General features: G+C 39.6%; 1 protein-coding gene across 1 annotated transcript in view; it reads right to left on the reverse strand.

The window, feature by feature from the left end:
• The window catches only part of LOC309550524 (collagen alpha-1(IX) chain-like), a gene marked incomplete at both ends in the record, with an annotated part of 81,121 nt that overhangs the window by 27,148 nt on the left and 32,310 nt on the right, over positions 1-21,663 (reverse strand). Inside the window, 3 exons of the mRNA XM_082250883.1 lie at positions 17,483-17,879; positions 20,407-20,539; positions 20,828-20,905. Of these exons, the coding sequence (XP_082107009.1) occupies positions 17,483-17,879; positions 20,407-20,539; positions 20,828-20,905 (608 nt within the window). The remainder of the gene's footprint in view (positions 1-17,482; positions 17,880-20,406; positions 20,540-20,827; positions 20,906-21,663) is intronic.

The following is a 21,663-nucleotide window of genomic DNA, read 5'->3' on the forward strand; positions in this document are numbered from 1 at the left end:
ATAAACAACCCGGCAGAATTTTTAGATTGATACAGGAGATTTAACAGCAGCTTCTGTATAAGTGCTAGTGTCAACAGACTTTGGGCTTGTATAAGTACTTGACAAGGGATTGACAAGTACATATTGAGTTTAGGTACATTCCACTTGTAGATAAGTTTGAGATGCTTCCAAGAGACCATTCAAAGTTTCTTCACAGGCCAGTGGACATGCAGTTGACTTCCTAAGCTGCATCAATCTGCTTCAAACTGCTTTTGCATTGTGATTGACTAAGAGCCCATTCAGCCTGACAAGTCGCGGTCCATTGAGTAGTACAGGACCCGTTCTAATAGGAGCGACACAAGTCGCTCCGACTTAGAAAAAGGGTCCTGTACTACTTTTGGGCGACCTCGGAGCGACTTGCATAGACTTCCATTATGTGAAGTCCCTGCAAGTCGCGCAGAAGTCGCGGTGCACATCGGTGCACGCGACTTCACAGGTCGCCCCTCTAAGTCGTGTCGCCTCAGTGTGAACCGGCTCTTAGATAGTGAAAATAGCAGTTCTAATGTAAACAAAAACCTGTCAACAGGGGCCCTAAAAGATGCCTGTGGTAAATCAAGAGGATGGTTTATACAGCACCATTCTATAGTGGTAAAAAACAATGCCACATGTTTAGTTATACAGAAGCAATGTCAATGTTCCTACATCACTGATCGGAGCCTCCTTACCACTTTGACAGTCCTGGTCTCTGTTGCATTAACACTGGCTAGCATATAGGCAAAGCCTGCAGACAAACACTGTTAGAAGGTCTTGTTTATATACACATTCAAACAATATTCTTGTTATAAAGTGTGTTTTTTTGACCACTCTGGAAATTTTAAGCGGGATAACCACAGTGGGAACTATGCAGATGACAGAGTAATTGGGGCACCAAAATCATCTTGACCAAATTTGCCCTCCCTGCCACTTAGAGCCATAATTTGGTCCATAATTTAACCTAAATTTCATTAGCAAGGGGAAAATATTTAAGCAGCAGAAGTCCATGAACTGTAGAGAGATTACTATTCCCAGATACATGAATGAAGTTACCACTGGTACAGGATATAGAGATGCTGATGAGAGGATAACCCCATGATCCAGCGGTAGCAAAGCAGATTTCTACCAGTTTATCGTTAGCCCTGAAAACCATCCAAATTCTAGGATGGTAGACATCACACTTCTTAGAGAATCATCAGTGTCCCTTAATAGCAGGAGCATATCGTCCACATAAAGCAGGACTTTCTCTTGTAGTGTGCACTATCGAAATTCCAATATATTATCATTGGTCCTAATCTGTGCTGCTAGTGGCTCTATAGCCCAAGAAAATAAGAGTGGTGAGAGGGGGCAGCCCTGCCTGGTACCCCTCCCTAGCTCAAATGGAGTGGAGGTTTTTTCCCCCTCTCTTATACTGCTATGCGGACAATAATACAAAAGGCTGACCCATGATATGAAAATGCCACCAAACTAGAGCTTTTTCAACACGGCCCACAGGTATCCCCATTCTGCACTGTCAAACGATTTGTTGGCGTCTAACTACAACAAAGCCCGAGTGTCAGCGTTATCTGCAGGGGTTTGCATGTTCATGAACAATCGTCTAAGGTTAATTGCCATAGATTTTTTTGTGCATAAAGCCCGATCATGATCTGCATGAATTATATTGGCAATGACCCCGTTTAACCTTCTAGCCCGAACCTTGGCTAATATTTTGATGTCCGATTGAAGAAGGGATATGGGCCTATAGAATTTGGGTTCTGTGGCAATTTTATCTGGTTTTAATAGTGGATAATACTAGCCCTTGACATTGATAAGGGTAATTGTTATCTAGACCGAGCTGAATTGTACACCTTTAATAACCATGGCAAAAATAGTTCAGAATACATTTGGTACACTTCCAACAGCAACCAAGGGGCCTCTAAGCGATGCCTCTGAGGGTCTGATAAGCATGGTAGCGGGACAGATTGTAAATAGCTAATGAGCTCCTCTTGCATATAGGAAGCTTTGGAGGCATATACAGTAGGTCTGCAATGTAGGGGACCAACTCAGTCATAATAATCTCAGGTGTATTGATCATTCTTCCATTAGGTCATTTCCACACCCAATAGTGGGAGCCGAGGGTCTAACATTCACAATTTATGGTGAAGGCAGACGGTCTGCTCCCCCTCCTCATAGAAATTGACCTTGGAAAAGAAACATTTTTTTCTCTGCCTTTGAGTTAATCAATTTAGTTGGGGCATCCAGAGCTGATAGCCAATAAGCTTTAGTTTGCTTTAAAGAGTTAACTATATACTCCTCCTCCAACTTATGGACAGGCCAGGTTACCTGCAAATCACAGGCCTTGGTGTCAGTGGTAATGGTATTATTAGTGGAAATGAAAATGCCTCTGAGGTACCATTTCAATGCATTTCAACAAGTTATGTTGTCCTCAAATTGATTATTATCTGGAAAAAAATGCCTCATGCTATAAAATTGCCTGTTGGGACTAACTTCAGCCAAAACTCCTTTAGGCACCACTGGGCTCTCAAAAGGTCAATGTGCACCCTAACCAATACCCACACTGCTAACAGGGAAAGATCAGATACCCCCGTGTTGCATACTGTATTTTGGTTACTAGTGAGAGAGCAGAAGTATTGCCCACATATAAATCTACATGCGACAGGGAGGTGTGCGTTTTAGAAAACTGTGAAAATTGGAGAGAACGGGGGTATTTTAGTCTCCAAATATCTACCCATCCCAATTCTGAAAGAAACCAGATCAATGCAGTGCCCCTGTCTGAAAGGTCCTGAGAGGACGAGGGATGCCTGTCTAGCCTAGAGTTTATGCAGATGCCATTAATATCACCCATGATGCGGAGAGGAACGTCAGGTTTGGTAATTGTAAAGGCCACTAGCTCCCACAGTATCATGGAGGAGAACGAAGGAGGAATATACAGCATTGCAATTATACATTTAACTGTATACAATCTACAATGTAGAGTGGAGAGTGGAATTCTTGAAAATCTAGGGCCCTGTGTAGCAGCACACTTACCCCCCCTAGAATAGGATGTATGAGTTGAGTGGTACGCATGGCCTACGCATGAAAATCTCAAGCAACACAACGAGGCCCCTCCCCCCCCCCCCCCCCCCGTAAGATGCGTTTCTTGCAACCCAGTGATTGCTGGATGATATTTAAGTAAAAGCAAATTCACCGTTGCAAAGGTGTGCCCAGTCCCCTCACATTCCACGTTAAAATTGGCACATGAGCCATGATGATATGGTTGGAGAAATACTGTAGGGGGTTACAATAACCCATAGACGAGCAACTAAGGGGGTGGACACACATATTATGTACGACTTCAGACAAGGCAAGGTTAATAGTTCTTGAGGTGAACTGTAAGTATGTGACATCTCCAATGGAAAAAGAACAAAAGAACATTACCCAAGGTTGTAAGGCACAACGATGCCTGAAAATTTTTAAACAGATGAATAACTGGACAGTCTCAGTTAAACAAGAATAAAGAGAGTGGTTAATAAACCACCAGATTCCCTGCAGAAAGTATGTTTTTTTAATCAGTTCTTTTATGTGTAGCTCAAAGGAGTTCATTGGCAATAATAGTTTCATTCAAAAAGCTAACAAAGGAGGCTCCTTATTTTCATAAAGGCAAGACAGTTTTTGCAGGTGATAGCCAAAATGATTCTTATCCTTATGTTAAAGCCCACCTTTGTGTAAAATTAAAAAAAAGAGTCTCCCAGCTGAGGTTTAAAACAAAAAAGCAGCTCAGAATTCAATATTCATCTTTTGACTCTGCCCCATGTAGTCATTTATTTTTGTCACTAGATGTCCTCAGTCTTCTTGGTTGAATGACACTCAGCAAGTGTCAGGGATCATGGACTGCTCTCTGCATCAATGAGGCCTCACCCACCTCTGGAAAAGATCAGAGGAGGAAGAATTGTTCCTCAAGTATAACAGAGGTGTGGTAAAGGGTGTGGCCTGGTAATGGGTGGGGCTTAAATTCCTGTATGAGTTTAATATGGGCAGCACAGTGGCTAAGTGGTTAGCATTTCTGCTTAGCACCGCTAGGGTCATTGGTTTAAATCCCAACCAGGGCACTACCTGTATGGAGTTTGCATGTACTCCCTGTGCCTGTGCGGGTTTCCTCCAGGTACTCTGGATTCCTCCCACACTCCAGAGACATGCTGGCAGGTTAATTGGCTCCTGTCTACATTGACCTTTGTATGTGTATGTATGACTGTGAGATAGGGACCTTAGATTGTAAGCTACTTGAGGGCAGGAACTGATATGAACGTAGAAAATATTTGTTATTTAAAGCGCTGAGTAAATTAATGATGCTCTATAAGTACCTATAATACATAAATGGGAGCTTAATTGCTCCAACTATAAGTACATGTTTTTCCTTTATTTTCTTTGTGATATTATGACCACTGAGATCTCATTAGTCCTTCCCAGTGCCATCTTAGGAGCATTACAGGCCCCCGGGCAATGCAGTGCACTGGGGCCCTGCCTATACAATCACCAACAAGAATAAAAAGGAAAATTATCGATAAGGCTATATTTATTGGTATCTCCAACAAAAGTAATAAATACTTTTTAAAAAAGCGAAAAAAATAAAATGCACTGATATCCTTATTAATTTGGGCATCAATTGTATACAAAATGAAAGTGACATGCATATGTTTTGGCTTTCTGAACATACAAAGACAATATTCATTTCTGCACATAAAAAAAGTTAGTACTTACTCTTTCTGTCTTTCTTTCCTTTCTGCCATGCTGGCTTCCACTTTAGGTTTCTACAGCAGTGCCCCCACCCTTGTGGCTTGAGCTGCAGCTGTCCTGGTGTGTGTCTCTCTCCCGGCAGACCTTGGAAGCAGGCAGGCACTCCTGCTGCTGTGGGCACCTCTCCATGGCCCGATTAGCCTGACACCAGTGCCAAGCTAATGACAGCTTCCAAGTTCGGCGACTGGGTCCGGTGAACATATACATGGGAGTCAGACTCGACTGTCCTGTGTGTGCCTGTTTCAGTGAAGGCGGACAGGCATTCCTGCAGTAGTGGGTTCCCCCTCCATGGCCCAAGTGGCCTGACAGCAGCGCAGGACTGACAGGCGCTTGCCACCTGCTAAGTTCGGCGGCGGGATGCACACAGGAGTCAGGAATAATGCTTGGCTGGGGCTGGGTTGTTGAGCAAGTGGGGCCCCCCGGGCAAGTGGGCCCCCTGGGAAACTGCCCAGTGTGCCCATGTGGTAAGACGGCCCTGGTCCTTTCTCCTGTCTGGGTAGTAGGTGTGGACTGACAGCGCTCCCTTATCAACAGAGGAAATTCTGTCTGGTGTAGAGTTACATTTCCGGGCATGGTCAGAACTTGCAGCGGTGGACAATCTGACATTCTATTTACTTTCATTCTATTGACATTGACTATTTACTTTCATTCTATTGACATTCCTTTACTATTCACTGCTATAGGTAGAAAATTGGCTAATGCTGTTACAAATTTAGCAAAAAGATATTGTTCTATTTTTGCGTTGGTGTCTGGTCCCTATTCGGGTGGCTAAAATGCATCCGTCCACATTGCCTAACTGTTTTCGGCGTTGTGGTCAGTTGGTGGCAGTGACCCCTTGTGACTAGGTGTTGGATTCAGATGTTTAATTTAATTAATTCTGTGATGGGGTGAATATTTGTAGATCCCAGAGGTTGCCATGTTCCATAAATTACCTGATAAAGTGCCCAGGAAGTCAGTGAAATGAATCACGTATATACTGTTGGCAGCAAGGATCACTTTTGCTAGGCATTGGAAACAATGTCGGTTATTCCTTTTAACTGGATTATGGTTAATGACAAACTCACTCATATACTCCATAATAATTCTAAAAAGTTTGATAAAATATGGCACCCGTGGATCACTCACATCTTGGTTCTCTAATGAGCTCCAGACTGACCTTCTTCTTTTCTCTTACTCTGTTTCCTTCTCTTCTACTTTTCTTCTCTTAGCCTTTTTTTATGTTGTTTGAATTCATTACATATTGGGTTGTCTTTAGAGCCTTATTAGGTTCTGTCTTTGATGGTACAATGGTTCCCCCGTTACTCCTTATCCACTATTCCCCCTCCACCCTCCCACTGCCTATTTCTCCGCACCATATTTTGGTTCCTGCACTCTACCATACATGGTTACATTCCTGGCTACCAATTAGAACTGTTAAACTCCTAATCTTTAGTAGATCAGGTATATGTTTGCTGCTGACTGATATTGTCTGATGGAGTTTCTCAGAATTTTTATCTGAGAACATCCCATGATTATTGTATGTCCCTTTTTACTCATGGACTATGTTATTTTTCTTTGTTCATGTTTTATGTATTTGTGTATTTGTCATAGTGACAATCCGCGAATTGGCTTTTGTTTAAATGCTATTTCTGTCATTACCGGATTTTCTCAATAAAATCATTAAAATATAAAATATTGTTCTTTTCATAAAGGAAATATGAATTTTGCATAGAGTTTCACTTTAAAGCATCAGATTTCTGTGTCATGAGGCCCCCTAAAATGTAAATTAAGTCTTTTCCCATTAGGATAGACTGAATAAGTCAAGCAAGTTGATTTACTAAAGGATAAGAGATGAGAATGATTGCTTAATGATGTATTTGTAGCACTGTCCCCATAGGGCTTGCTGTGTGAAGACTTCTTGGGTCTCCCTCTGAATACCTGCAGACAGTCATTAGGGGATTTTTCACCCATCCATCCTTACTCCCGTTTGCTCGTTACTCAATAAACAGTCCAGGGGATTTGGTTTTATATTTATTGTGGAACTCGGATGAGAGATGGGAAAAGTGGGATACTCCAACTGAACTATTCACAGTAGATAAGGACAACTCTCACTTGGCATCGCCAGGTTACTTATGGAAGCAGTCACATTGCTTTAACCATACTGCCACTTGTATAGATGATTTAAGTCCTCTTGCTCTCTTCAGCAGCAGGCTTGATGCAACTACTTTATCTCCAGGACACTCTCTAGCATTCCATTGACTGACACCCATTCACTGACTCTTCCACTGAAGTGATGGCCTTACATGACAGGCCCCATGACACAGATCTATACTCACTATAGGCAGAATCAGATCCTTTCCAGTGTCTCCCTTCCAGTCAACTCTGCAGGACATCTGGGCTCAGTTCCTCTCTGACATTCAATCCTCAGATTGACTACCAGAGGCCGTATGGCAGGTTCTACAGAGGAGGGGCAGCTGCCCCACTAGCCGAAGACCCTGTGCACATGTGCCCTTGGCATCTATATAGTCACCCAGAATGCACTGAGGCACTTTCCCCTGCCAATCAGCTTGGCTGTAACAAGGCCTGTGCCCTCGCTTGTCAAGTTTCTTCCCACTGTCCAATATGCCTCCCTATTGGACCAGTGTGAAACATTTCAGACAAGCTAAGTTTCACCTGAGCACCATGAGCAGACCCTACCAATGGATCCTGCTCTCTGGTAGGCAGAGAGCAATATAAATTTACCTGGCAATCTCTCTGGTTAACAGAAACACTCAAAAACTATACTCTCTCTTCTAGCACCTACCTAGAAGGGTGCTACATATTCTTAAACATTTACAGAGATTTTCATCTTGTGAAACTGTATGTACATTCATTCTGTGTAAATGTGGGCAAAACTGAATCTTAATAGGCAATTTTCTCGCCAGGTTGAATGGTATTCATTCATGAAAAACAGAGCGTCTCCAGAAAATACCACATTATGGCCACTAGATGGACCTGATGATTATAGTAAGTTAGTATTTATTTCCTATGATCATCAGCTCCATCTAGTAGCCATAATGTGGTATTTTCTTGATTCAGGAGAGAAAATTGATTTCCCTCAATTTGCACAGAAGGAGTGCACATGCAGTTTCACTGGACAAATAGCTCTAAAATTTGTTCATAAATGCATTCCTCCGTAAACATGGTAAAGCTGCATTCAATTTGAAAACCCAAACCTGTGCAACAGAAATAAAAAAAAACACATTTGCATATCTTTGTTTGGTTGAGATGAACACAACTTCACCTTATTCACTAAGATAACCCAATAAGCAAGCAGGCAGTGCTGGGCTTTAAACATGCTCTGCACCCAATCTAACATAGAAGCGCCACATAATAAACAATATATTTGCAAAGTAAAGTTTTTTTAATATTATTATTATTATTCATAATAATAATAATAATAAGAATATGATTATTATTATTAATAATAATAATAAATAAAAGATCAGTTTACTTAAGTCATGAAGCTTTTTTCTTTCTTTTTTTTTTTTCTCACCTGTTCTATGAATATATACATTGGTTACTTTTTTTTTTTTTTTTTTTGCAGCTATTATCATTTACCTCTCTAAGTGCTTTTCAGTGGCTAAGCTGTGTTCCAAGCTGGTAAAATGTTTAGCTCTGCTCAATATTGCCACCTTGTGGGCATTGATAGCCATTGCACAATTCACAAAGAGTCTGCTTTCTTGTCCACAGCAGTGTGCTGTTTGGAACTAGGAGGCCTTTTATCTGTTGTGCAGTAGAATTTCGTATTTAACCTAATTATTTAAATCTAGCTAGGAAATATACATTATTAAAAGCTTTTAAAATATTTTAACAAGCAATCCTGGTACTAGATTAATATATTTTTTAAATCTACAATGCTCAGTAGTGTAAAGAGATAATGGTTTTCCTTGCTCCTAAATGTATATTTCTAAATGACTGCCTCATCATGATACCAAGAGCCTTCTGTTCTGTATAAGTAGCCAGCTTATGACTTGGGATATAAAGAATCTATTCTATTCTAGCTCCTCTAATAGAGTTCAGAGAAATGTAGTATTACGGCAGAGGACACAAGTCCCCTATTTTCAATTTTCTACAAATGATTATAACCACAGTGGCTTATGAATGTGGAATGTTTGCAGTCTAAAACTGTAAACCTCTAACATACTTCACACAAGTGTTCAAAGATTGCTGACTGGAACACACTTAAATCTTAAAGGTGACATGCCAGTATAGAATTATGGTTGTTGCAGCTACTGATTTGTTTTTAAAGGTTCAATATCTGAGATTGCAATCGTTTTCTTTATTTAGTATTTCATTGACCTAGACCAAGCATTCATCCAGTGGACTACTGCAACATCTAACATGCATACTTTTTCCAGGTCAATCACTCATTAGAAAGGATGAGCTCAAGGTTCGGTCTGAACACCAGTTCGGACTTAGCTTTGCCTAATCGGACATTTGTTCAAAATGACTTTTTGCTCATTCAGTGAAAGACAAGCATCATATATTGAAGTGGCGTTTTTACCACTGCTATGTAAGACAGCTTCCTGATGTAGCACCCTCCTAGGTAGGCACTAGGTAGGTAAAGCCTAGTGTCTCCATCTGCTTATCAGGGGAGCCTGATTGTTAGTTTCGCCTGTTGCTTGTGTCCATGTGTGATTCATCTGGCCTGAAGGAGTGCCCCCACTGTATCCAATAGGGGAGCCTGTTGGACAGTGGAGGAAACCCAGCTAGTGACACACAGGCTTCTGTAACTATCTCAGTGGGTTGGCACAAACAGTGGTGCATCCTGGGATATGTTATAAAAGCCAAGGGCACATGTGGCAGAGTGTCTTTGGGTGGGAAGCCAGGTCCCAGGAGGAGGGTAATGGCTGTCTCTCCTCCAGTATGCTGTGGATGGTGGTCAAAGGCGGTCGGCCTTGTGGACCAGGAGTGTGGTGCTGAATCTAGAGGCCCAGGAAAGCTGACTAGTGGAGTAGACGGCAGAGCAACTCTGAAAAAACAGTGTCCGTGAGTACAGGGAAGCTTGCCAAGGGGTCTGCCCAGGAAGGGGACCACTCCAGTGGATAGAGTCAGTGGACGGGTGTCAGCACACACAGGCAGTGAAAGTAAAGGGGTGCCAAGTTAGAACCCTGAAGAGAATGATTTAAACAGGAACCTATTCAACTATCTTCACTTCAGTGACAATGTGAAGCAGTGGCCTTGCTGCACACTACAGCTAGTTGTCCTCAAGTTTGTGCATAGTTCATAAGTGGAGTATCCCACTCATCCCTTCTCCTATCCCAGTTCTAAATAAAAACACATAAACCAACATCCCCTGGATTGATTATTGACTGAGCCAAGGACTTTAAATGTTGTTTGTCTGCTGTCAGTTGCTAAGGGTAACCCAGTGGAATCCAGAAAGTGTAATTCTCAGCAGTCCCCTAGGGGACAGTGCTACACTGGTAATGTTTTTAGGGAATCAGAAGGTTCCGGCACCCACCGCATTCCTAGCAACCAGTGACACCCCCCAGCTTCATTCATATACTGGCATTAAACAAAGGGGCCGGAATTTCACTGATGTTACTAACCAAATATGACTACATGGGAGCCCCCGACCCTTAGTCTACATTTAGTGGAGGAGACCAAGACACATACCTCTCAACTGAGATGGGAATGAGGGACACCTATTCGCAAAAGTATAAAGGCAATAGGACACACACACTACCACGCCCTCCATAAAGGAGACTTGAACAAAAAATGATTGGTTATACCCACAAGTACTTTTTTACCACTATTATTCCTTTATATTGGCCTTTGGAATTTACAAATGCAGCAATTTAGAAATTGGTTTAATGATTTACCACTGGGAAACACTTTGTTGATAGATAAGTAGTGTATTTTGCAAACAGGTATATCGATCAGACCAAAATGAGGGACAAATGAGGAGGAAAGATGGATAGGGGGACTTTCTTCCGAATGAGGAACAGTCCCTCAAAATCAGGGACAGTTGGAAGCTATGCAAGAGATGCCATTCTGAGTGAGTGCAGTCACAGGATCTGACATATCCTTTGGTTGGAGGGATTTTTCTTTTAGCAGTCGGGGGCATTGTTCATCGTGATTGACATGGATCTGCATCACTAAAGTGACAAAGTAGATGACAATGGAGTTTTTTTAATTTTGTAATAAAGGACTTGTCAAACTGTGTGTATTTATTTACACTTTTAACTTTGTTGTGTGAATGGGTAGGTGTAGTATGTAACCTTTATTTATTTATGTAGGGGAGGGACCCCTCCTATTTTTAAGGTGGGCTTCCTGATTCCTGTACTGTAAGCCCCTTTGCTGCAGACTTCCACAACTACTGGGCCAATATTGTGAGGAAGAGGCCCTCGTCTTCATCAACACAGGGTCATAGTGCTTTGCCAAGGGGATCTCTTTGGCAAGGTACTGCCAAGCGTTGATGGCATGTGGCCTGGTATGGTTCAGGAGGGGAAAAGGGGTGCATGTTGGCCTCCCCTATTTCCTTACCAGTCAGGTTGCATGGTCTTTTTGCATGCTTGTTTTGCTGTAGTAGGTTGTATACATCATCCCTATGCTCCACTTCACAGGCATTCCAAAAGGAATTTAAATACATTTGGTACATGTTCCCCAGGGCATTTGGCTCATTCCAACTCATTAGAAAATCAAAAATGAGGATGACTGGCCCAGACCTTAGCAGCCCCCTGATATCTCTGGTCTAACATGTTCCCTTTATACTGGATCTCAAACCAAAATGGTATTTCTTATAGGCTAGAGTGGGCAGGAATTACCAACTCTGTCAGATTTTTATTGCTGTCTGTGACTCCATTAGGGAGATCTTTGCTCACTTCCTCTGTGGTCATCAGGACACACAGATCAGAATGAAAGCATTTTTTTAGCAAAAATGGACAGGGCTTTACCTAGAAATAAGTGTAAAAAATGTAATTATTTAAATAATTATTAACTGCTTTATAACCAGAGGTCATTTTTGCATACAGGCCCAGGCCAAATTTAGTAGTGTCAGCATGTGTCAGCATGTCAATTAAAGTAGAATTTCATGCAAAGCCTAACTACTCCTAAAAAAGCTCCACCCCTGCTCCTAACACTGATTCTGACTAACCTGTGTAAAAAACGATCTGTATACTTGCCTATTTTCAGGCCAGAGGCTGCTGAAGGGGAGAGGAGGAAGCGCCAACAACGGAAGGGATATAGGATCCCATGGGTGACGTCACTGTTCCAGGCATTACCAGTTGTTGTTGAGCGCTCTCTCCTCTCCCCTGCAGCCAGAGCTGGCTGACACAGGGGATCACATGACCTGATCGGAGCGGCATGAAAATAGGTAGGTATACAGATCTTTCTTACTTAGGCAAAATAGGTGTTAAAAGGGAAGAATGAGCAAGTTTAAGAGTAGAGAACTCTACATTGACTTACATGAATATTTTCTAAATATTTTATCTATATAGTTTATGAATATATACATTTTTAATTTAGAACACCGTTTTAGATAAAATAAAAAAATGTATCTTTTTTTTATAATAGGCTGACAAACAGGCAAAAATGCAAATATGGCGTCTGGAGACACATGTTAGAAACCTACAGCTTCCTGGTTTGTGTGATATCAGTCAAGGCAACCTTTAAAATTAAGGAAATCTTGAGGCATCTCATTTTAAATTGTAAAAAAATAAACGAATAATTTTACGTAACGCAGCAGCGTCCACATGCATAGGACACCCAACATTAGAGGAGATATATTTTTATAAAGCACATATATCATTGCGCACTGGTACTGAAAATATTCAAGCAGTTCTCTTCCCCTTCAGTTTTCCTCCCCCATGCAGCTATTGTGACATTGGCGCTGATGGAGAGGGGTGGGGGGGGACCAAACAAGATGTGCAGGTGCCAGACATTCTATATATCAACCGATGAGGTCATCAGTTGTAAGTGTGCCAGTAGCTGGCCAGCATGGTACCCAAGGTTTTAATGCTGCACAATAAAAACCTGTGGCTTTGTGTAACAGCCTTGATCCACCTACCAGCTTGTTGACAATTTCTGGGCTATTTGGGGCAATTTATAAGCATTTATCATGGCACCCCTGAAGACCCCAGACAGCCCCCCAGGACCAACTTATTTTAAGTTACTTTTAGAAAGTGGAGAAGAATCAAACCCTAGCAGGTTGTTACTACTATCTGGGGCTCTGATAGAAAGATTTACACTAATTTCCTGTCCTGATGGCAACAGATTTCCCTCACTTCCTGTCTGGTAAAACTGCTTTAAACAGAGCAGGAATTAAATCTGTTTAACAGAGCTACCCTATGCAAAAGTTTTGGCTTGATATACACTTTCATTTTTTGAAACCCTATTTCTGTGTATAATATGCAGCAACAGAATGTTATACCATATCAGTCATTGACAAAAGTAGAAGTTTGGATTTCTGATGATACAATTTTTTGGATGACTAAACAGATTATAGTGTAAATTTGAAGAAGATGACAGCGTGCCTTAAACACTTGCATTACAAGCTACTTAGTTAAAGTAGAAGTTTGGGGTACAAAATAAAAAAAAAACATCCATACTCACGTCCAGCATCCACCGCCGGCTCTAAGCCTCAGAAATGAGCAATCATATTACCGCTGATCGTTCAGTTCTTGGTCAGTTCTGAGCAAAGAGTGGTGACTGTCAGGCACTCTGCCCTTCCAGTGCTCACTGGAGTGCTGGACTCAAGAGGTGGCAGGTACAGCTGGGTCCATCTGAGTGCATGGGAGCCAGAGCCAGCTGTCAATCAGGCTGCTGGGTGGATCCCGACAATATGGTCAGGATCCTTCCAGAGCCTAGAGTTGCTCTGTGACATCATGCCATAGCCCAATAATTGCTGTCACTGGGTCACAGGAGATCAAAATTAGGTGTACTCCCGTGACTCAGAAGAGAAATATAGCCAAAAGACAGTATGTACAAAAAAATATTTTAATTGTACAAGAAAGGAAGGCTATAAAACGCGAAGTTATTAAAATGCTACATTTTACAAGCATCTTTGAAGTTAGGTGGCAGCTAGTATTCAGTCAAGAAAATTACACCAAAAATGAGTGTGTCTGTGCTAACTTCTTCCACAACACTGTGTTGATTCATAGCACCGTTTACATAAGGAAACTATTTTAGACCAGCATAGTTACAGTATTCCCAGAAATGGGCAGGGATATGTGGAAGAGCAAAGCTGTGAATCCCTACTTGTGTGGATAAAAAATAAAGGCATAGGGGGGCACCATGAAAAGACATTTATTTTCACAGAGAGGCCTGCAATAATTTTATATATATATATATATATATATATATATATATATATATATTTTTTTTTTTTTGTAGGGGGAGATATTTTATCAGACCATATTAGATACAAATAGTGGTAAATGCAGTTTTGAATGGAAGATATACCTTTTCAAATATATTTTAGAAATTGGATTTTATCAAAGCAGTATAATAGCTGTGAAAAGAATCTTAATTGAATCTTAGTTTGCCATGTTCTAACAATATACTCCATTAAAGAGGAAAAGAGTTTAGTTCCCCCAGCAGTATAGATAGAGAAGGGAAACTAAACTGAATTTCTGCAAGAAGGTACAAAATAAAATTGGGAAATTGTCCTATAAACTGAAAAGTGCATTTAAAATAAAATATTAAAACTGCTACAACTGTCCAACAGATCACCATTCATCTCTAACAAACAATTATTTTATTATGTAAGCACATTATAAAAGATTTTAATAAGGAATAAAAACAGACCCCCTCATATCTGTGTGTATGTAGTGTATGACATTAAAAAGTGGCCAGCTAGGAGTGATTATGTTACCTATATCTTTCTATTTATTACCAGTTAGAGATCAGTTGAACTGTGGCCTAAAATACCAGAATAGGATATTTGTGGCAAACATTACGTTTTTAATTTTTACCAGAAACTGAAAGTAAATGAAAAGTAAAAATATAATATTCTGTTTTAACAAGTGAACATAGCAAACAAATAATTTATTTAAAAAAAAAAAGTAGCAGCAAATGTGTATCCCTGAGCTCTAAGCATATATCACTGGCATTGGGTGTAAGGAAATTCAATAATATGTTAAAATTGGTTGCCAGAAAAAATAATGAAATAATACCTTTTAAAGCTAAAGTCTACGTATGATTTGTAGTAGATAGTTCCATCTTGGACCAATGTACGCATGTAGTCATACATATCTCATGTATGTAAAAATATGTATCTCATGTATGTAAATACACTTATCTCATGTACAGTATGTAAATACACGTATCTCATGTATGTAAAAATACTTATCTCATGTATGTAAAAATACTTATCTCATGTATGTAAATACACTTATCTCATGTATGTAAAAGTACTTATCTCATGTATGTAAATACACTTATCTCATGTATGTAAAAATACTTATCTCATGTATGTAAATACACTTATCTCATGTACAGTATGTAAATACACGTATCTCATGTATGTAAAAATACTTATCTCATGTATGTAAATACACTTGACTCATGTATGTAAATTCACTTATCTCATGTATGTAAATACACTTATCTCATGTATGTAAATACACTTATTTCATGTATGTAAAAATACTTATCTCATGTATGTAAATCCACTTATCTCATATATGTAAAAATACTTATCTCATGTATGTAAATCCACTTATCTCATGTATGTAAAAATACTTATCTCATGTATGTAAATACACGTATTTCCTGTATGTAAAAATACTTATCTCATGTATGTAAATCCACTTATCTCATATATGTAAAAATACGTATCTCATGTATGTAAATACACTTATCTCAAGTATGTAAAAATTCTTATCTCATGTATGTAAAAATACTTATCTCATGTATGTAAATACACTTGACTCATGTATGTAAATTCACTTATCTCATGTATGTAAATACACTTATCTCATGTATGTAAATACACTTATTTCATGTATGTAAAAATACTTATCTCATGTATGTAAATCCACTTATCTCATGTATGTAAAAATACTTATCTCATGTATGTAAATCCACTTATCTCATGTATGTAAAAATACTTATCTCATGTATGTAAATACACTTATCTCATGTATGTAAATATACATATCTCATATCTTAGGAATCGCTGTGAAAGCTGACAATCACTGCAGTAGTCACCTATACTACAGTAATAGCAGCGATCTTCTGTGTCCTGTGCCGAGTGGCTGCCTCCTACGAAGTAACCATAGGGGGGGGTGCTTAATTAGCACTGTTGCCACTCACAGAATACCTTTTATTTTTTCCAGTGAATACAAAGAGTCCTCTAATCGTATGAGGTGGAGAGGCTGGGCAGGGATGTCCTCAACTCCACCTAGTCCAACCAGAGAATGCTTGTATTCATTTAAAAAATACAAGTTGAACCTATACTTACATAAGGTTCAACTTGGACCAATGTAACTATTCCATAAAAAGCATACCTAGATTTCAGCTTTAGGCCCCTTTCACACTGCTCTGTAGCAAAATAGTGGTAAAAATGCATATGCTGGTGCTGAGCGAGCGCCCCCCTGTGGTTACTATGCAGAAGGACAGTCACAGAATCTGCAGGAGTGCGACTTTCACTGTAGTAACACTAAGAGGTGGATTTACTGGAGAATCCGAAAATCTCATGCAGCTGTGCATAGAAACCAATAAGCTTCCAGCTTTTTTTGTCAAATGTTAATTGAGTAAGCTGACATTAGCAGCTGATTGGCTACCAAACACAGCTGCACCAGAATTTGCACTCCAGTTTTAGTAAATCAACCCCTAACTAATGTGATTTACTGCTTCCACAGGTATAAGATATGCACTCAGATATGAGATATACATCCTTGCATAAGGTTCAACTTGGACCAATGTAACTATTCCATAAAAATCATACATAGATTTCAGCTTTAGGCCCCTTTCACACTGCTCTGTAGCAAAATAGTGGTAACAATGCATATGCTTTTGCTGTGTTTCAGATGCATTTCCTGTGTGTTTCTGGTGCGTTTTTGGGTTGCCAACACCTGTGAAAAATGGACATGTGACTCAAAAACGTACCAAAAATGCAAAATGCGGTGCGCCTTACAGCGATTTTTCCGCAATGTTACCGTGATTATCATTCATTTCAATGTAGAGCTGGGTTTTTGCTGCGGCTTTCAAAACTGCACCAAAGATGCAGCATTCAGGACTTTTCAAAATGCACTGCATACATAACGCAGTGATGTGAAGAATCCTGTAGGATTTAAAGGGATATATTTTTCTTGTATTTTTCTTGCTAGGTAATAACACAGAAAAAACGCATCATTTTGGAAGGGCGCATAATCGATAAAAGCTAAATGAATGACAATGATAAACAGATATAGTAGGGTGGGATTGGTTTCCTAAAGGAGTAGAGTCTGTTCACTTAGCAAGGGGAATGTTCACTTTTCAAAGTGTATTCAGTATAATAGAAAAAGGTGACACTTTGAGTACCCAATCATGTGTTAGGAAAATCTTTTTTTCTTTTTCATTTCTCTCGCACATGATTGGGAAAAGAAAGTGAACCCAGCTTCACCTTATTCACTAAAATTCACTTTGCTAGGTGCACATCCTCTAATCTTTTAACAAATCAACCTCACTGTCTTTTATAGAAAATGACAATGAAATGACAATAGAAAATAAACAGAACATCTTTGACACTTACCGGCACAGATACTTCATGGTTACTCTTCAGTTTTCCCAATATAGTATAGCCATCTACACTAATTTTTCCTCTGGGAACCAGCTGGAATGATTCCACTTTGATACAGTCAATGTAAAGAGTGAGTTTAGACTTCTCCACGCTGAAAAGAACTTTGTGAAACTTGGTGTCAAACAAAAAGGGAAGCTGGTTGAAAGTGACTGTGTTCAATCTTCCATCTGTTCCTTTGTATGAGAACTCAAGAGCCTTTTTAGGGCCATTGAAATTAATAGAAGCTTGCTGCTTCCCTTCTGAGTCCACAATTTGCCAGATAGTCCAATATTTGTTCTTTGAATTTTCTTTCATCCGGAAAGTAAACATAAAGGAATATTCCTCTGGTAGTCCACTACTATAGATGTGCCTATAGAATACAATGTTGGACACTATACTAGTTAGTCATTGGAGAGAATATAACACAGTGAATACATAAGACTCCATTAGGGTATGTGCACATGGGCATTGTTTTAAATCATTTGATGTCAAATTCAAACACACACCAAATGCAGGTCAGTAAATTCCCATTTACTATAGTGGTGAAGTGTGTGTTACCGAGGCTGCATTGACCTGCTTTGCATGGCATTTTTCTGGATGCAGAGTATTCAGTTGTGTTTGATTATAATGCAAACCAAGTGTGATTTGAATCCAAATGCATGTATTTGAGCACTGTTGTGCTTGAATTCAAGGCTGGCATTTGATGCCAATGCACCTGTAAACAAGCCCTTAGATGAGCTAAAGTGTTTTTGACTGGATGTAATGCCTGTGCCACATACACACAAATTGACAAATCCTGAATCAATTTTTCTGTGTTCAGATTATACAACGTATGTGTATATGAATTGTGTGTGCCCTATATAACTTTAAAATAACTTTAAAACACAGTCAACTACAGGCAATCTATTTCTTATGGATAATACGTTAGGGTGTGGTACCAGTGTTTGTGGCCCACTACTCAACTTTCCATAAAAAAAATGTACAGAGTGTGATCTAGAGAGATGAAAAAAAGTTCAGCTCAAAGCAATGTGAAAGGGATAGAAAATGGGATGTCAAGAGGGACCCCATGCAAAAAACAAAAAAAACTGTACTGGGTACCCCTCAAGCTCTACACCAGGTATGGATAGATTTTAAGGGGAAATCTCACACAAAAAATAGTTAAAAAAAAAAAGAGTGGAGTACCCCCTAAATCCATGGCAGACCCTTTACCAAACACAAAGCCTGGTAGGCCAGGACAGAGGAGGTAAGTATGTGCCCCCTTCCTTTCTGAACTATACCAGGTCACATGGCCTCAGCATGGAAAGGGTACCTAGTCAGGGGGGACAAATGTTGGTAAGGACAAGGGCCTCTTCCCCACAACCTTGTCCAGTGGTTATGGAGATCTGAAGTTAGGGTGCTTATCATAGCCTGGAAGCCCTTTTAAATATAAGGGGCCCCCAATACTGCCTCCCACATTTTATTTTTATTTTTTGTGGGGCTCTGTTAAAAAAAAATCCATAGCAGATGTGTTTGGCTAATCACCTTTGAGCAGAAGTAGTGTAGTCAGCCATAGAAAGAGGTATTGCAGGACAGTGTAACCTGTACCAGGGTATCTTTGTAGTAGTAAATTGGAATTACTGCACTACATAAAATGTACTAACGTTAACATTTTTGATAGAGATCTCCTTTAAATCAGAAGGAAAGAAAACAATACTAGCTAATATCTACAGCATATCTTTCCACAAATTAAAATAGTTTGATGTGAATAAAACCTATATTAGCCCAGGCAGCATCTTACCTTTTACTTTCACTTACAATAAAACTACGAATTGAAATCTGGAAATGTGCACAAGGCATCTTGTTTGAATATCTCAATTGGGTAGACTGCATTATATGTATTATTTTTGTAAATGGTTGGTTTAAATAAAGCTGTAACTTCTACAACAGTAACAGCAGCAGAAGCCTAGGAACCCTGTACAGATGGCGAACATCTAGCAAGATCTTTCAGCACTACCATATGTGAACAGCGACTGCACGTGCCTGTAGCTGATCAAACTTGTCACTAGAGAGCGCTCGTTCACTATAAATGAAATACAATTAACTCATGAATGTTTGCTTGTGCAGATGGAATACATTGCTGCCTTGTATGTTTTGTTTTGTAAGCCAACCATGCTTTCATTTATCTTTAAATGAGCAAAATTAGCTTTAAATAACTAAATCGGCCTGATTAGAAAGCAGGATGCTAACACCAAAACCACAGCATTAATTGGATGTACATAATCAACCTTGCCACCCAGTTAATAAAATACTCTCCAGGGCTGAATCATAAACCAATATTCTTCCAGTGAGTGGCATGGGGTTTCAAAGTCCCTTTCTTCTTTGTATTCATTATTGTTATAGCGTTACCTAATGCCTGTTTACAGCTAGTACCCATTGGGGTAAACAGGGATTCACCTTTTTTGTTAGGTACTGTATGTAACATTTGTCCATTCTTAATTGTATTGACTATTAAAATGATCGAGGAACATTATGCAATCCTTATATTGCTATATCTGACTGTTGTATATTTAAAATAGATGTACAGTATTTGTTATTTCTTTTAGTTGCATGGAAATTCAATAAAAATTAATTATAAGTAAAAAAAAAAAACTCTCCAGGGAATTGTGATTTTATACTTGTTTCCCACTTTAAATGTTACTCTGACATGTCTTTTACCAGTTCTAAAGCTATACAATAAGAAATATTCCATTCATCTTAGATTATAAGCTCTGGGGAGCAGGGCCCTCTGATTCCTACTGTTTAAAAGTGTATTGTAGTTGTACTGTCTACCCTCAAGTTGTAAAGCGATGCATAAACTGTTATCGCTATATTAATCTTGTATAATAATAATATTAATAATAATAATGAAAAAAACATACCTTGTCAAAATTCTGAAGTCAACATTGGGCCCCAGCTGATAGGCTACTTGATAGGGAGAAGTACCCACCACTGACTGAATAGCCCCGACAGAGGCGGCTTTGTCAATTTGGAACTTGGAGATCAGATCAAAGCCTAGAAGAGGAAATGGTAAACTCATGTTTATGGTGTAACAGATAAACAACTATTAATGACTTGCATCTGCAGAGCCTTTGATGCCCATTTATCTTTGCTTTGAAGCAAAATCGTCATGGGGGTTGAAAATTGGGCAATCATTAAGCAGCCTTTATTATGGCTTACAGAATGCAGGAATGGAAATGTCACAATTCATTTAGTGAATAAGCTATGGAACTGTCTATCCAAAATACATTCTCCTGGTCTAAAGATGTAAGAAATGTAAGAAACTGCTTACTCATCACTTACCTGGAAGGTCATCCTGTCCACCATTAAGGGGTGGGCATTTGTGCTGTATGTTGTTGAATTTTAGATTGAAAGGGAATCCTGAAACAAGACATTGATTCACGTCAGAAGCAAGTTTTAACGCAAAATCTAAACCCAAGAACAAAAATCAATAGTTTTTCATCTTACAGTCCTCAGATGTGGTGGCTGCATTCGTTTTCACTCTTATTTTAACCTGGTAAGCCTGCCATTAACACACTTCTTGTTCTAGGCTGACAAATGCACTGATCAGCGTAGTCACCTTAGGACAGGAAGTAAGCTAGGACTACAAAACACCTCTCTTTCTTCCTATACCAGGGGAAGATGTTTTGTAGCAACTGGAGATAACAGGGAACAATGATGAATGATAACAGTACAGAGGCAGACAGTACAGGAAGTTAGGCCAACCATACATGCTTAAAATGATTGATAATAGGCATGCTGAATGTACCAAGTTAATTAATCGATCAACTTGTTATTTTTGTCAAATAAATATAATCAATTGCATATTTACCAGACCAAAAGTGGGGAAATAGGAGGAATTTATTGTTAGAGTTTATATACACTTTAAGGCACGTGTGTCCAACACAAGGCCCACGGGCCGCATTCATCCCTCCAGGTTATTTCATGTGGCCTTCAGATCTCTTCTGCAGCTATGGAACCCCCTCATCTCCACCCCCATCTTGTCTCTGCAGTTGACAGCAGAGAGAAGGACAGAACTCCTCCTACAGATTCTACACTTCTCTGTGCGGCCTCAGCACTTCCTTGTCTCTGCTTTCTCTGGTCTCAAAATTCAGCAGACTCCATCCCTCCTCTGGTAC

The sequence above is a fragment of the Pelophylax lessonae genome, assembly GCF_965119305.1.
Source record: "Pelophylax lessonae genome assembly, chromosome: 3".
Classification (NCBI taxonomy): Eukaryota; Metazoa; Chordata; class Amphibia; order Anura; family Ranidae; genus Pelophylax; species Pelophylax lessonae.